Source organism: Culex quinquefasciatus, chromosome 2 (genome assembly GCF_015732765.1).
Source record: "Culex quinquefasciatus strain JHB chromosome 2, VPISU_Cqui_1.0_pri_paternal, whole genome shotgun sequence".
Classification (NCBI taxonomy): Eukaryota; Metazoa; Arthropoda; class Insecta; order Diptera; family Culicidae; genus Culex; species Culex quinquefasciatus.
The window spans coordinates 162,670,901-162,687,294 of NC_051862.1; the positions used below are offsets into that span (position 1 = coordinate 162,670,901).

At 39.1% G+C, this 16,394-nt stretch overlaps 2 protein-coding genes and 1 pseudogene across 2 annotated transcripts in view; 2 read left to right on the top strand and 1 right to left on the bottom strand.

The window, feature by feature from the left end:
- Window positions 1-5,897: 5,897 nt before the first annotated feature.
- On the bottom strand, window positions 5,898-6,949 carry LOC6037064 (COP9 signalosome complex subunit 8). The gene is made up of 3 exons (XM_038258004.1): window positions 6,763-6,949; window positions 6,605-6,675; window positions 5,898-6,536 (listed from the first exon to the last, which is right to left on the bottom strand). The coding sequence occupies exons 1-3, from the start codon at window positions 6,817-6,819 to the stop codon at window positions 6,101-6,103; spliced, it is 564 nt and encodes a 187-aa protein (XP_038113932.1). The 5' UTR covers window positions 6,820-6,949; the 3' UTR covers window positions 5,898-6,100.
- Window positions 6,950-11,788: 4,839 nt separating this feature from the next.
- On the top strand, window positions 11,789-12,685 carry LOC6037063 (annotated as a pseudogene).
- Window positions 12,686-14,814: 2,129 nt separating this feature from the next.
- Window positions 14,815-16,394, top strand: part of LOC6037060 (MPN domain-containing protein CG4751) — a 36,303-nt gene continuing 34,723 nt past the window's right edge. Inside the window, exons 1-2 of the mRNA XM_038252105.1 lie at window positions 14,815-15,165; window positions 15,232-15,339. Coding sequence (XP_038108033.1) covers window positions 15,091-15,165; window positions 15,232-15,339 — 183 coding nt within the window. The 5' untranslated portion in view covers window positions 14,815-15,090. The remainder of the gene's footprint in view (window positions 15,166-15,231; window positions 15,340-16,394) is intronic.

Genomic DNA, 16,394 nt, shown 5'->3' on the forward strand with positions numbered 1-16,394 from the left:
ACCTTGTTATTTTTTGCTAGTTTTGAAAATATGCGCAGTACCTTCAAACACGACACGACACGTTTTGTGAAAAAGTTACGTATTGTTTTGGAATTTGCAAAATAGTTCTAGCCGTCAAAATGCTTACCCGCCCTTTTCTCACATTGCTCCAGAGTTTAAAATTTTTATATTTTTTTTGAAAAATCCTGATAATAATCTACAACTTTACTAAAGACAACAAATCAATCAGAATTTTTTTTCAGTTTTTAAGTTTAGACAAAAAAAAATGCAAAAAGTTAAAATCACAAAAAATAGAAATTTAAGAGAAATTAATTTTTAATGAAGAATACAATTTATTAAAGATTTATCAATATGACCACCCTAAACCAAATTCAAGCGTTTCAAACACTTTAGAACGCATCGCATCTCCCTCGGCCATCCGCTGTCCACGTCCAAGTCTTGTTCAAAATTGAATTGGCGCGTTAGGCGCAGGAGAATCTTCAGAAAACGAAGATGAAGTAAGGACATCTCAACGGTCACTCCTTTTCGCTCTGGGCTGCACGCTCCACGTGATTCACCCTGCGACTCTCTTATGCTGCATGCACATGTAATTTTGCTTTATCTGCACTTTTTGTGTCCTCTCCTCTATGCTATGCTCGATTTATGTTTGAAAAATTGCGCCTAACCAGATAAGATGTATATTTGATGTCGCTGGCCGTGTCCTTCCTTCTGGCGAACGTGTCAGTAAAGCAATTTAGTTAAAATTTCATTTCCAAAATCACATATTACCGCGTAATGACCGGCATGTAATGTGCGTCATTTTGGGACGGACGGCGATTTTTCTTCATTCGGACGGGCAAGCGACGAACCTGCTTTCGCCCTCGGGGGGTGGCCCAGGAAGAAACTCACGCGCGGAGTGCATATTTAGGGGACCGTAAACGATTGGCTGCTCTGTATTCTCACTTTTGCGCCTTTTTATTTCCGTACCTGCCACGCCAAATTGACTTTTGATTAATAAGCTCGCGCGAATGTTGCGTAATTTGATGCATGTTTTTATGAGGCGAGCTTTTTCTTTTCTTATTTTCTTGTTTGAAAATTATACCGCCTCGGTTGGGCCGTTTGCAGCAGATAAGATAGAATGACTATTTTAGCAAACTCTACGGCTACGGCTCGATAAGGACGACAACGCGAATCGCGTTGAAATTTATCAGCATTCCATCAGAAATCATTACCGTTCGGCAAGATTGGTTACACCCATTTCCGCAACTTGAGGGGAACTTTATCCGTGAGTCAGTTTATGATAAAATGCAGAATGCAGATAGAAAATCAATTTGCAACCGTGTGATTGTGAAGGAAGGATGAGGCGTTTCGTAATAAAGGACTTGAAAGGATATTGAACTTTCTGAAAGTTTGTGATGTATTTTGAACTCAAGAAAAATAATGGAATTATTATTATTTTCAACAACAGTTCGATCTCAATTCACCGGAGTCCAAAATGTCACTTCGGAAAATCTTTCATAGATATATTTAGCCTCACTAAATTGCAATATGAGTAGCAAGTGGCAAATGCGCATTGCATGTTATAATTTGGTATCAAATTCCTTAACCTATAAGTTTTTCAATCAACATAATTGTCAATCAAAATAAAACCCATTCCATGAAAAATCTAAAAGAGTGTATGTATGATATTGATATTGGTAATTGTGAACAGGGAGTTTGAAGTATCGATAATTTAAAATAATGAAATCAATCATAATATATTGGTTATTTGTTAAAAAAAATAGGCATGGATGCCTTTTTTCATTGTTTTTAAATGTTTTCATTATTAATCAATCTATTTGACCTGCAACCTTAAAATTTGGCGGTGAATATCTTTACGCGATTTAACTCGTAGTAACCTCTGTTATCAAGCTGCAAAATAGATTTGTTTAAAAATATGTTTAATCTTATTCATTATACAGCAATTCCCCACGAAAACAGCATGATTCGAAAAAAAGTTCTCCGATCGGGCTCAAAATTTTCTGGGGGTTCCTTGGCCGAAATAATTAGGCCCGTAATTTTTTGTTTGGCCATTAGGGGGACTTACGCCGTGTTAGGGTGATCCGAAAAATGGCAATTTGCGTCGATTTTTGCAAAAACCCATTTAAAAAATATCATAAATCCGCACCATTTGAACCGATTTTAGCTGTCTTGAGCGCAAACTATTTTGAAGGTCTCGGGACTAATGAGCCTATGTCTGAAAATATTTTTATAAGATTCCTAGGAAAATTTTACAAAACATATAAAAAAAGTGTTGAAGTTATGTTATCAATATTTCGAGATACGATTTTTTTGAATATAAAAACTGGGTTTTTCGATGCGAATTCGCTGAAATTTTTAAGTTATCGCAGTTTTAGTGAAAAAGTCAATTTTTGCCATTTTCGACATTTTCCAGTATTTGCGCGCGGCGCGTAGAAAACCCAGTTTTTATTTTCAAAAAATCGTATCTCGGAATATTGAAAACATAACTTCACCATTTTTTGATATGTTATGTAAAATTTTCTGAGGAATCCGATAAAAATATTTTCAGACATAGGCTCTTTGGTCCCAAGACCTTCAAAAGAGCATTTTAAGTTTTCATTTGACCTTTTCAAATTTTAGGCTAGATATTTGAAACTATTGACTATTTTTCCTTAAAAACCTGTCTAATATCCTTAGGGAGCGGCCGTGGCTGTCTGGTTACGGTGTTCGCTTTGTAAGCGATTGGTTCTGGGTTCAATGCCCATCTGCTCCCAACGAGAAAGTTTAGAACACAGAAATTAGAAATGATGAATATGAACGAAAAATCAAAGTCACTCGAGGTGGGGTTCGATCCTCCGTCATTTGGATTGGTATGCAAAAATGCTAACCACTAGGCCATGACGACTTGGTGAGCGTGGACTGGAATTAAGAATACTGTTACAGAGAGCGAGTTGTGGCGCTATAACCACGGCAAATAGTGTCCAGGGCATTCGTGGAAATACAATGTCCCATCCCAGAGGGTCCCCGAGTACCAAACCTTCTTAGCATGGTGCTCCCAACGAATACAACCAAATCTCGGAGCGTATGGTGGTGTGTCCCCACGCTTCTTCCTCCCCTGTCAATTCAGAATTGTGTTGTTGTTCGAACACTCAGTGCTCAAACTCAACCCAATAGAGTTATCTACGTGCGCATGTATTGCGTGTACGTACACGAAAAAAAGTGAGGTTAAATTTTGTACCGACCAGCAAATCAAATGGTGTGCTAGTGTGCGTGAGAGCGGGCTTAGATAACTCTATTACGAGTCACCTCTGCGATATGGCTTTACGCAGTAGGCCTGGCAGCTTTAACGCTTGTGATGTTTCAATGCATTTCAATGCAATGGTACACTACAAATGTTAATAAATGACAAGAAGATTGCTAGGCGTCATCTAACCTAAGGCACTCTCCAGGATTCCTTCGAAAGATTAGATTTGAATAGATTAGATTAAAAACCTGTCTAATACCCTTTCGTTTGCGCTCAACGTCGCATGCTGCGAATCAAAACAATACCTACAATCACGTCTACAATCACGAATTATTTCCCATTTCCCACATTGTCGCGCCCCTTTCTTTCAGCCGTTTCCACAGGCCACCAGCTAGGTCTCATTGTGATTGTCCACGCGCCATACTAAAAAGTTTATTTTTTTATTTTTTGTAAAGACAATTGTCCACGAGGGGGAGGGTGAGATTTCCAAAAAAAGTGTCCACGTGGTTTGTGGATGGTCCCTTATGTTTCTACTCTTAATCAAAATAATGAGTGCTTCCATTTTTGAAGTATTTTTTGCGAATTTGATGTAAAGTTTTTGTTTTTACAAAAGTTGGCAATAGTTGGATTCAGTGCGGAGACGCGCTGTCTTGTTTTTGCATGCTCATTTTCATTTCTTTTGTGTCGCTGTTTGTGTGCTTGGGTGCTTGGTTATTATATATAGGTGAAGGGATTTTATTAAATGATCATTATATTGCATTATTATATTTAATTGATTATATAACCACACTATATTTTACACTTAACACATTATACAAAACACATATGAAACTGTAAACAGGAGCGTTTGGTACAGTATGTCCACGCATCCTTCCTCCCCTGTAGATTCTGTGAAATGTGCTCCGTTCACAGAATCTGTCTCTGCGGTTAATGCAACGCAGTAGGCCTGGCCGCTTTAATTTATGCAATACATCTTCGGGGTTACTCAAGTGTACTGCAATAATTAATATTGACAAGAAAGAACTTGGGGCGTAATCTAACCTCAAGTTCTTCCAGGATGCTTTCTTCGGACTGGCTGCGCTTGTGTTCGATTAGATTAGATTAGACAAAAGTTGGCAATAGTTGAATTTTTTTAAATTCATGTAGATTTTTTTTCGAGGGTTGATATTGACTTTTTTATAAAGAGTTTTTTTGTTTCATTTCATGCTTTAATAAGAAATGCCTTTTATTTGAGTTTCTAGATAAGTCACAAAATGGAAAGTGGGATCACGAATTATTTCCCTTTCCCACATTGTCGTGCCCCTTTCTTTCAGCCGTTGATCGCCCTAACATAATTTCAACAAAATTAAAAATAACTAAGGAAAACGGATTTGTTAAAACGACTAAAGAGCGAGTCCACGAGCAAAGCATACCCATCTCGCATCGAGCCTGAAAATTCCAGGGGTTGTTTGTACATATGAAACTGGTCAAAATATGAGCACTCTAGGTCAACGAGAAGTGGGGAAAATCGGGACACTATGTTTTATGGTTAAAAATGTCCAAAATCTTAAAATGGCTGTAACTTTCAATTTAATTTCAAAATTCAAAATGTATCTTGAGATGAAACCGTTGATCATTTTCGATCAATTGCTCTGTATTGAATTCAATTTAGCGTGAAGACTTCCATCATTGCCATGATTTTTTGTTCAAAGATATAAATTTTGCGTCGCAATCAATATTTTGACAAAATTCCTTCTACAAGTTGTTTAGAATAGTGTCCTACGCATGCTGATTTGGTAACGATTATCACATTCCTTGCAAAATTAAGGAAATCGTCATTAATCAATGATTGCCAACTAGGACCTCCATGATTGTACCACAAAATCATATAAATTTTGAAACACATTTGATTAAGACCAAAAATTCTTTCATTGGCTTCAAGATGGCAACAACCGGCACATGTTGATTCATTTTCTAATCTAATCTAATCTAAGCGAACACAAGCGCAGCCAGTCCGAAGAAAGCATCCTGGAAGAACTTGTGGTAAGATTACGCCTCAAGTCCTTTCTTGTCAATATTAATGATTACAGTACATCCGAGTTACCCCGAAAATGTATAGCAAAAATTAAAGCGGCCAGGCCTCTGCCTCTGCGGTTAATGCAACGGCACATGCTGATTCATTTTGGTGCAGAAATTTGTTATATTGAATTCAATACAGAGAACTTTAGAGCGATGATCAGTTTTCTTCGAAAATTATCAACGGCTTCACCTTAACGAATTTCATATTCGTATTCCTGAGACAATTTCACTATAGAAACATGCATAAAAATGTTTATTTTCATTCATTTTAACCCTTGGTGCTATATTTTCACTAAAATGTCAATAACTCCTTTTAGGTTTAACCAATTGGGATGCTTTGGCCTACATTTTGATACATTTTGAATTTTGAAATTACATTGAATTTTGCCTAAGTTACAGCCTTTTAAAGATTTTTGACGTTTTTCAGCCATAAAACGTTGTGTCTCACTTCTCGTTGACCTAGAGTGTTCATATTTTGGCCAGTTACTAGTTTCATATGTACAAACAACCCCTGGAAATTTCAGCCAGATTGGTGAGGTCCAAACGACGTCCCATACAAAGGGGTATGCCCAGTTCGTGGACTCACTCTTAATAATACAAAATATCGGCATCGATTTTGCGTTCATTTCAAACAATATTTTATTTCAAAGCGAGTAATTTACAGGAATAAAAAAGGAGACTTCTTACGCTTAGGTAGTTTTTATACGATCGATTGTTCAAAGAAACGCTTCCACCGCAGCTGCTGCAGCAAAACCGACGCGCCGGATCAAAACAAGTGAGAGAAAAATAAACCGAAAATCACTCCGCCTTCGAAACCGCTTAGTTCTCCAAGAACGAAACAAAATCGGTCAGCTTCTGCAGCTGGTCTTCGGAGCTCACCACAATCGGTTTTTCCGCGGCAGGATGTTTCGGCATGATCAGTCGCGGCTGCGCCCCTGGCATAATTTCCCAGTTGAGCGTTCGGCACATCTCGTCGATCATGTCCGGCGTTTGGTTGGTCATTTCTGCAAACACGTTTTCGAAGATTGAGCTGTAAGCCCGGCCAATCAGGTTGACCGTTTCCGCCTGGATCTTCTCCTTCAGCTCAAACATCAGCTCCGACACGTGCTTGGACCAGTCGTGGTTGATGACTTTGTAGAAACCGGCCGTGTCGTTGTTCCACAGGCACTGGTAAACTTTGTACATCTGTTCCAGCTCGGCGTGGCCGTTTTTCGCACTCTGCGGAATCCTCTTCCACAGGAACCGGGCGTTGCAGCTGCAAACAAAAGAAATGAAGTCAATTGTCCTCAATGAGACCCACCACTCCACCACGCAGTAACTTACAGATCATTTTGGTAGAGATAGGCCGCAAACAGTTCCGAGTACAGCTGAATCGAGACAATCCCGTTCGGTGCCTGGTTCCGGAAGGAAGAACAAAGGACGAGTGATGTAATGAAAAAGCAGAGCCTCGCTATTAATAACCTAAAACACCGCAAACTTACCTCGAGTTCCTGCTTCTCGAGCAGAGCGGTCAACTGTCGAATCTTTTCCGAAAACATGTCGCTGGTGCTAGTGTTATTTGCTAAACTATTATCACTAAACTTGGAAATTCGCAAAAGTGCGACAATCCAGCGACCAGCAGCACCTCTTCCTGGTTTGTTTACGTTTGGGTTTCGCTCGCGACGCGGTGTTGATGCAATTTTTTGACACTTCTCCAGGGGGAACGAGCGGAAAAGAAACGCGGCGGCTGAGTTTTAACACTACAACACCGGTGGTTTGACATCAGACGAGCAACAAGCACAAAGTTATTGGATTTTCCATGGGAGAAATTTATTTTATTTTATCCAAAACAGTTTTTTTTAATTTAATTTATTTTTCAATATTTGAATTTCTGAATTTGATAGAGACTTTGCAGCAAAGCCTTGATTCGGGTAGTGGTTGCTTTTTCTACAAAGTATTTCTTATAGAAGAACAGTCATTTTTACCACTTGATTTGGAGCTCCTTTGAATTGATCTTTTAATATAAAAAAATGTGCTGGTTTTATTCTAGCTTTCAAACAGTTTTCTTTTAGAAGAAAAATAGTTTTTTGCAAGTTTTTTTGTATCAAACGTTTCTGCTTCAGTTTGGCCAACTTCGAGTCAAAGGTACGGTACGCTAGACATTTACCACCGGTCATGTCCGTAGACCCCAAGTTGAGCCGATTCCGGATGACGGGCGCTCCATCACTTTGCATCTTCTGGTTTCTCTTCTCGTCCAGCCTTGAAAAAATCCGTCATCGGAACTGTTATTGTACGTTCGTTTGAACAGCCAGTGCGGCACTGAGTGCCGCACTCGTCGGTGCCAGTTTTGGTTCAATCGAACGTCATCTGTCAGTGTGCTTGGAACTCGCATGAAACTGAAAAAATATCGAGTGCGGAACTAGAGTTTCAGTTCCAAGATGGCGGCGAAACTCGTGCGGAACTAACGCGAGTTTCTTTAAAGAAACACTTTGACAGCTCTGAGTGCGGCACTCAGTGTGGAACTAGCCATCAAACGAACGTACCATTAGTGTCAACGTGACTGTAGGGTTTTCATCCTTCAAAAAAATGTAAACAATATAAATATATTGACCGGGTAATAATAACCCGAAACAGACTATCCCTTACTGAAACGTGTACTTGGTTTTTGACAGCGCATGAAAAGACGCGCGTGTTTATGTTTACGCTGTGGACCGTGGAGAGTGAACGATTGGCGTGGAAAGATGAGTGTGATTGAATTGTGCTGGAACCGGTTGGCGGAATCCGGAGCAGGACACGACGGAAGCGGACATGAGGTCATTGGGTGGTTGGGAGGTTAATGATCGGCAACGATTGTGCTACGTCCGGAACGTCGTGTCTCAAGGAGTCCCGGTTGCGACTCTACAGCGACCTTCTTGGTCATCTTCTTCGGTAGCTTCTCCCATTAGGCTAGTATGCAGATCGGAAGGAAAGGGGTCAAGAAACAGCTTTACGAACAGCAGAACAAAGGAGAGGGAGCGATTTCTTGGGGCTATTCTTCACCCTCTCTGACTTGCTTGCGCTGCCGCTGCTGCCCATTTGATTTTTTTCTTGACCGGTTCCTTCCGAAGTGCGTATACCGCTATAACCAGCATCGTTAGGGCTAGTGATTTTTCGCGATTCCACGGAAGCCGCGTAATTGGCCGTGAAATTTGGGAAATACCGTGAAATGCCGCGAAATTTGAAATATTCAATTGATAAATCGCTGCTCAATGCATTTAAGCTTTATTTGTTTGATTCAAATATTTAAAAAGATTTTTACAAGCATTTTAAGTGCAGTTTACAAATAAAGAAGTATTTCATATCAGATCTACAATTATTTTTTGAAGATATTGTTCATTAGAATATTCAACAAAATGCAGATAGTTTCTTTATTCCACAAAATTAAAAAAGATTTTAAAAGAACATTAATCAACATTTCTTTAAAAGGAAACGCAAAAAATATCTGTTTTATTTTTAATTTTTTGTAAAATTTATTTTAATTGATCAACTATATTAAACAACAAGGAACAAATTGCATTTGAATATTTTAATACAGATTATGTGTTTTGAATCAAAACATAATACATATTGAAATCATATTTGTGAACCATTTTGCAATGTATTATATTTTGCCTCAATCATCAATAAATGTAAAAACAGCCTTTAATGTAGTTTTGCCTGAATTTCATTTAAAAAAAAAAACTAAATTTCCTATTGGATTTTTTTTTAAATTTAAAAAGAATTGTATAGCAGTTATTTCAATGCTTCTAGTTTTGATGAATTAGAGGTTTAGGACTTGCTTCGTTGTGGAGGCATTTAAGCAAATTAATTTTATAAAATTTCAAAAAAATTAAAACAGCTCAATCATACATTCTTGACTTTTTTTTATTAGGTCCTATAAACAAATTTTAACGTTGAGTGTATCCGAGAGTGTATCTCTTTTACACCTTATGTCAATGTTTATTGGAGTAACCGGGATACCCTCAATGTTTAAATTTGTTTGTAAGTCCTTATAAAAAAAATCTAGAATTCAACTGAAAGAAATTTTTCAAAATTTTCCAAGATTAATTCAATACTCCTTTTTTCAAATAAGACGGTTTCCACGCGAAATCGACCACTCAAAATCCGGACCATCTCCGATCTTAATAAAACTTGCTGGATCGTTTGTCCTACTCAAATCAACAACTCCTGTGCACTCAGTTTAGTAATTCACAATTGCATTTGACTTTTAGGAATTCGTTTAGTTTTAAATTATTGGTAATTACTTTTAAATTGAAAAAATCATATCTTTCGAAGCAGATGTTCAAAAAATCGATCGAAAGTGTGTTGTAACGAAAATCGTGCGCTCTTTTCAATGAAAATATTTCCAAAAGCCGAAACTTTCATTTTCGATCGAAAAACAGCCAAAAATCGAATTTTCTTCGAAAATCAGGCTGAATACACCCTTAGATTCAAATTTTGCCATTACCATTCAAAAGAGCGGACAATTTCCTACTTTTCTTCCATAGACACCAAGTTGGAGCGAAAGCGTTTTCGAGTGGTTTGTAAATAAAAACCTTTTTTCGTTTTTTTTAAATTTTTTCCAAAAAACTAAATTACATGTTTTATGGCAAATTTTGTAACAGATCCCATTTTAAACTTAAAATAAAGTTCTGCTTCCGTGTTTTTGAGTTTTTCCTTGACCTAGCAGTTTCAAATACATATAAAAGGAACGAAATAATTACTAAAGATAACCAAAAAGATGCACTTAAGGTAACTGCAAATTGTAAAATTCTGTGATATTTATTCCCTTTTCGTCCTTCTATTACTTAAATTATTCTCAGGATAACAAATAAAAAATCCTGTGTTGGATTTTAATTTTATTTTAATTGAAGGAAAAAAAAACACGTTGACAAATTATTGAACATCTTACAAAATTCAGCTAAGTGCTCGTGTCTGGCACGTCAGGGTGTGCTTTAAAATGACAATTATGGCGATTTTGCAAAAAAAAAACACATATTTCCAAAAACAACTTGACATTGTTTAAACCAACTTAAGTTATCCGGTTTGTACATGGAAAGTGACTAATTTGGCTTTCAAGGAAAAATACGCATGAGTTCAGTCTAAACGGCGTTTGACAATGATTATTAAAAAATACTCAAAATTGTCACGACAGGAATCACCCTAAGAGCCAAAAAATAGGAAAAAAAATATTTTGCAGGTATTAACAACACTGACGAGTGAGATAAACATTTTTCCATAATAAAAGTGGTTCAGGAAATTTTACCTTATGTGCACCTTTTTTGGTTATCTTTAGTAATTATTTCGTTCCATTTATATGTATTTGAAACTGGTACGTCAAGGAAAAACTCAAAAACACGGAAGCTTAACTTTATTTTAAGTTTAAAAATGGGATCTGTTATAAAATTTGCCATAAAACATGTTATTTAGTTTTTTGGAAAAAAAAATTTAAAAAAAAACGAAGAAAGGTTTTTATTTACAAACCACTCGAAAACGCTTTCGCTCCAACTTGGTGTCTATGGAAGAAAAGTAGGAAATTGTCCGCTCTTTCGAATGGTAATGGCAAAATTTGAATCTAAGGGTGTATTCAGCCTGATTTTCGAAGAAAATTCGATTTTTGGCTGTTTTTTGATCGAAAATGAAAGTTTCGGCTTTTGGAAATATTTTCATTGAAAAGAGCGAACGATTTTCGTTAAAACACACTTTCGATCGATTTTTTGAACATCTGCTTCGAAAGATATGATTTTTTCAATTTAAAAGTAATTACCAATAATTTAAAACTAAAAGAATTCCTAAAAGTCAAATGCCATTGTGAATTACTAAACTGAGTGCACAGGAGTTGTTGATTTGAGTAGGACAAACGATCCAGCAAGTTTTATTAAGATTGGAAATGGTCCGGTTCAAAATCGTATTTTTATGGTCGATTTCGCGTGGAAACCGCCATAAATCACTTGTGTCAGGGGGTTTTTAACGCGTTTTATTTTTTATATAAAACTACTGCTTACTTTTAAGACAGTTTTCTGTTAATAATTTTGCTAAAAGAATACAGTTTAACCAGTTTAACGTTTATTTTGAGCGGTTTTTAGAAAACCGTGAAATTTCTGTGAAATTTTAATGTTTTGTAAATGGCATGCCACGTAATTTTGATATTTTCGCCGTGAAAAATCACTAGCCCTGAGCATCGTCAACTTCATCGTCCTCTTTTTGATCCTGTCGTCGTTGGAGTTTCGTTCAAGTCGTTTGAAAACAGCACATCGCTTGCCAAAACTGCCGCCGACTGTCGAAACCAGCATTGGTGAGACCAAGGTAGAGACTTTCAAATCAAATGAGATTCTTTAGCGATATTTTAGCGATAAAAGTTTTTATTTGTGAAACAAGAAAAACGATGTAATCTACTGAAATTTAACTTTTTCCAAAAGGAAGTTACGTTGTCAATGTTACTTTTGGTGTGTTCCATCCAAGGGGTAGGACACAGAGTAACTGAGTGACTCAGTTTTACAAAATTACTCAATGTGGCTCAAAGTTACTCAGTCTTCCTCATGATTTTTTTCCGAGTTGCGGAATTGATGAATATGCAATATACATTGACAGGAGAGCGTGTTTACAAATAAATACATTAGAATCACACGTGCCACACTGATCGTTGCCGCCGGTACCGGTGAATTCAAGATTTCTAAAAAAACGGACAGACACGAGAGAATACTTTAGGAATCGCCTTCACCTTCGGTATCAAACAGCTGATCGTCGATGTCAACAAAATGGACTCGACCGAGCCAACGTACAACCAGGACATCAAGAAGAAAGTCTCGTCCTACATCAAGAAGATCGACAACATCCCGGTCGCCGTCACTATCGTGTCCATCTCCGGATGGCACGGATACAACATACTGGAACCGTCCACAAGGATTTTCTAGTTCAAGGGATGTCCATCACGCGCAAGAGGGCAAGACTGAAGACAAGTACAAGTTTGAGACTATGGATGGTCCCTAGTCCCTGCATCTGCCCCTAAAGGATGTCAACAAAATCGGTGGTACGGGAACGGAAACCGTCTACGCCCCGGTCAACCTGACCACTGATTGCAAGTACGTCGAAATGTGCCAAGAAGCCCTGCCGGAGGCCGTGCCCAGAAACAACGCCAAGAACTTGTTCTTCAAGGAACTGCGTCGTGGATACGTCGCCGATGATTTAAATATATCGCCGCCCATGCTGGATTGCCACAACACTCAAATTGCTTGCGAATTCAGCGAGATCAAGGAGAAGATCTTTCGTCGTTCCGACAAGTCGAGAGAGCTGTGGCCCGAATCGCTCGATAGATCTTGGCACCACGTGATGACTGGTATATCAGGACATGCTCTTGCAGCAGGAGGTTTGAGCGGCTCCAAAGGTGCAAGCACATCGAAACCGTAGTCATTAAGATCGAAACGAAAATCTCTAAGAAGATCGCTGTATCATCCGGTTTCATTCTGTCTAGGAGATGATAATCGTCGGGAGACTGGAGGGGGACATCTGAAGCAGTTGCTCCGATCTTTTCTTGTTATTACTAGAGACTAAATGATGTGTTTACATATTATGGTGTGTTTGCATTCTCTTATTTATTTAGAAAATTATACTTAGACCCTCTACAAAGCGACGACACGAATCTAAACGGTACCCTTCTGCACCTTGGCCTCGAATGCTTTCTTTTCACCCACGGGGGTGGCGACCTTCATGGTGGCGTGCTGCTTCGCGGCAACCTACGTTGCTCTGGCAGTTCCCTTCTTATTGTGGACAGCAGCTCCAGTGTCACCGGTGGCTTCTTTTTATCACTTTGCTATCTCCAGGATGCGTTTCTTCTCGCCCGACAGCGTGATTGGGCGTGCTTTCGCTTCACGCCGATTCCGCGGTCCTGCTTTTTGTTGGTCGGCTTCACCTGGAACTTTCCGACCGACGCCATCGACGCATTGGCGACGTTGGCAGCAGTCAGCAGCTCTGTAGCTGAAGCGGCATCCGGCCCCTGAAAGCCCGCTCGCGGAGCTTGGATCACTTTCGCGCGAGCAATGTTCCTCATCTTTCGATTCGCATTCTGAGGCATCTCTGCCACTCAATCCTTCTCCTATTCGGCCTTGAACCTTGTCACCTTGTCGTACCTTCTTGTCAGCAAGTTTCAAGCACGGGCTGCACCGACAATGGCTTCCTCTTCCCGTTCCGTTAGGAGTTCCAAGACGGCATTGATGAACAGTTGTGTATTTTCCCGGGTCGAATCCAGTTACTGTTCAAGGTAGGTACTACTCCACCGTTATTGGCTTGTTTTTCTCTCAATCTTTCTGCTTTTGCAAAACCTCTTGAACGATGTCCATTTTGCCACGTTTTGATCGAAATTATTGGGAACTAACGCCACCGGCGGCTTCCTTTTTGGCAGCGGTCTTCTGCGGGGCTGGCTTCTTGGTGGCGGCCGCAGTGTTCTTGACCTTGGCGGTAGCAATAGCAGCCAATTTTGGCGTAAGCCACTGTCGGAGCCTTTTTACCAGCAGCGGCAACGTTTCCGGTAGCAGCAGCATTTGTTCCCTTTATAACCGGTTTGGTATTTGGCTCTCCGGCCAAGAGAGCTGCTGAGGGAGGCAAGAAGGTTCCGGCCGGAAGCTTCTAAGCTGACTTCCTCTCAGTGGCGGCCGTGGACTTATCCTTTTATTCAATCGGAATCGGATTGTCATCTGAAAAAAATCAACTTTATATTACAATATATTCAACAAAGTTCTTTGGAGGTTTCTCTCCCCCCAAAATAACCTACCTCATGGCACGGAATCGACGCTGTTGGCCAGGAGTTTATTCCGTGGAGTTTATTTCTTGTGTCGTGGAACAATTTACGCTCCCGGTGCTTTTGTGTTTTGCAAAGTTGTCAGTGTTAGCGTTGAAATGTCATTGTCAAAATTTGTTACGTCGTTTGTGAAAATCATTTTGAAGATTGAGAAATTCTGAAAAACGTGCGTGGCTCAATGTTACTCAATTCTTTTCAAATTTTCTCAAAATCACTCTCTGTCCTACCCCTTGGTTCCATCAAACATTCTATCCCAGTCATGAAATATTCTAGCAAAGCTGGTTCTACCATAATCCTGCTAGAACGGTAGAACATTTCTGCTAGAATGCTGTAACAATATCCAGCTCTGTAAGAACTCTGCAAGAATCCTGCTAGAACGTGACTGGGATAGATTGATTTTTTAGTGAAATGATACGCAGGGCCAGTTCATGTGGAAAGTTTTGTTCAGGGTAATTGGGGTAGATTAAAAAAAATGTTTACCCAGATTATGTGCAATAACTCACTCAGATCTTTCTATATTTTTACAGAGATTGCTTGCCAGTAAATTAAACAAATTTGACCTCGGATTTTGTAGACAACAGTTCTGTGTATTTCCGATTTTGGACGATTTGTGTAACATTTTACTCATATCTGTGTTATCTAAATCTTGTGTGCATGAGCCGCTTCTTGCCGTTCCATTTTCCGTTACGTTTCACGGCGGCTGACATTCGCTCGATGCGTTTTCCACCCTGTTCGCACTTCATTCATAAATCCACCCCCAGCACACGCACACATGCAAAAACCGCGACCAAACAAGCCAAGAAGAAGACAACGGCGGCGGCTGTCATTAAAAATTTTCATTCTTCAAAAAAAAGTGCAAATCCGCGGTCGTGCATTTTCCGGGTGAAATTTATCGGTGAAAACGGTTCCGCCGCGGGCTGAAACTATCGCACCCGGTGGCATTGGTGCGCGGGGAAGTGAATTGGGGTAAAACTGGTCCGTTCCGGGTGCGGCTTGGGGCCGAAAATCGCGTCGAAAGATGTCAACAAAAGCAAGCGAAGAGGAGCCGCAGCACCACGACGAAAGTGACATCGCGGACGAGTTTATTGATGATGTTTGTGATGATGATGGCGGCTGCTGGGATGTTGGTTTGGCTGATTTTTTGGATTTTGCATTTCAGGATGGCGACAAGGCCGGATACTTCCCGGGGAAGACGATCACGCTGCAGATGCTGCTCGGAGCGAACGTGCTGCAGCCGGGAAAGGGCGCGATGAGCATTGAGTATTTGGTAAGTTTGGGTTTTTTTTTGGACCGGTATTACGCCCCCGCATTAGGATAATGTTTGGCACTTAGTAGCAGTCCAGTTCAGATAGATACAAGTAAAACTATAAGTGTTCTGAACAATAGTTAGTACCAAATACGATTCCTTGATGCTGATACTGTTACAGGCCAATCGAATAGTTATCTACAAAAGTCATCTGTAATGACGGAGTTGATTGAAAAGCTAATTTCTAGAGTTTATGTTTGCTTTTAAAATTAGCTCGTTTTTTTTTTTTGCATTACTGAATTCAGGGTAGCCACTCAAGTCGGGAAATCGGGAAAGTCGGGAATTCGCCAAAATCGGGAAAAAGTCGGGAATTTATAATGTTTTGTCAAAAATTCGGGAAACGTCGGGAGTTCTAGGCATACTTGTTTGAAAATTATTTTTCAATTCTTGAATAATTTTGTTTTTTTTTCCTGGAGATGGAGCCACACGTTGCCGTCGTTTCAGGGCTATTTGCAAAGATGGTTTCCGATGTTGATATATATCACACATTTATTTTATATTTATATACTTGTGTTGATAGAAATCACAGCTTTTATAATATGTAAAATTGCAAGATATTGATGATTTTTACTTCAATCTCAATATTCTTGTTCGTAAAATCTGTTAGGAACAGGTTTAAATCTGTTTGATAATGGGGAGGAATAGTTAGTTTTTTTTTGTAACTTTTTCTAGGTTGTTTAATACTAATAATTATTATTCCAGAGTCCAGTTATTTGTAAGCCAGTTTAGTAATGCTATCAGAATTTCTGATTTCAATTGATATGTGGTATAGTAACCATTCTGAATTGTCAAAAAATCCATAGAGTCTCGATCAATCAATAATAAAATGATATCGGACAAAATTCGTTAATCTGTTGAACTAACGGTTTTCGGATTATGGTTGTATCGACCATTGTTGCGAATCGGGGATCTACTGGAGTTTTGACGATCAAATAGAGCCTAACATGTCACGTATTGCTGCCATCAGATTGTGTTTGTTAGTCGCTTTTTTTTGGAATTTTTTTGGAATTTTTTTG

What these genes read in the sequence shown, in the direction of transcription:
- LOC6037064 (XM_038258004.1), bottom strand. Translation starts at nt 6,819, where the DNA reads ATGTTTTCGGAAAAGATTCGACAGTTGACCGCTCTGCTCGAGAAGCAG. An exon ending in TCGAGAAGCAGGAACTCGAG is followed by an intron (nt 6,676 to 6,762) that starts GTAAGTTTGCGG and finishes TTCCGGAACCAG; the next exon opens with GCACCGAACGGGATTGTCTC. An exon ending in TATCTCTACCAAAATGATCT is followed by an intron (nt 6,537 to 6,604) that starts GTAAGTTACTGC and finishes TTTTGTTTGCAG; the next exon opens with CTGCAACGCCCGGTTCCTGT.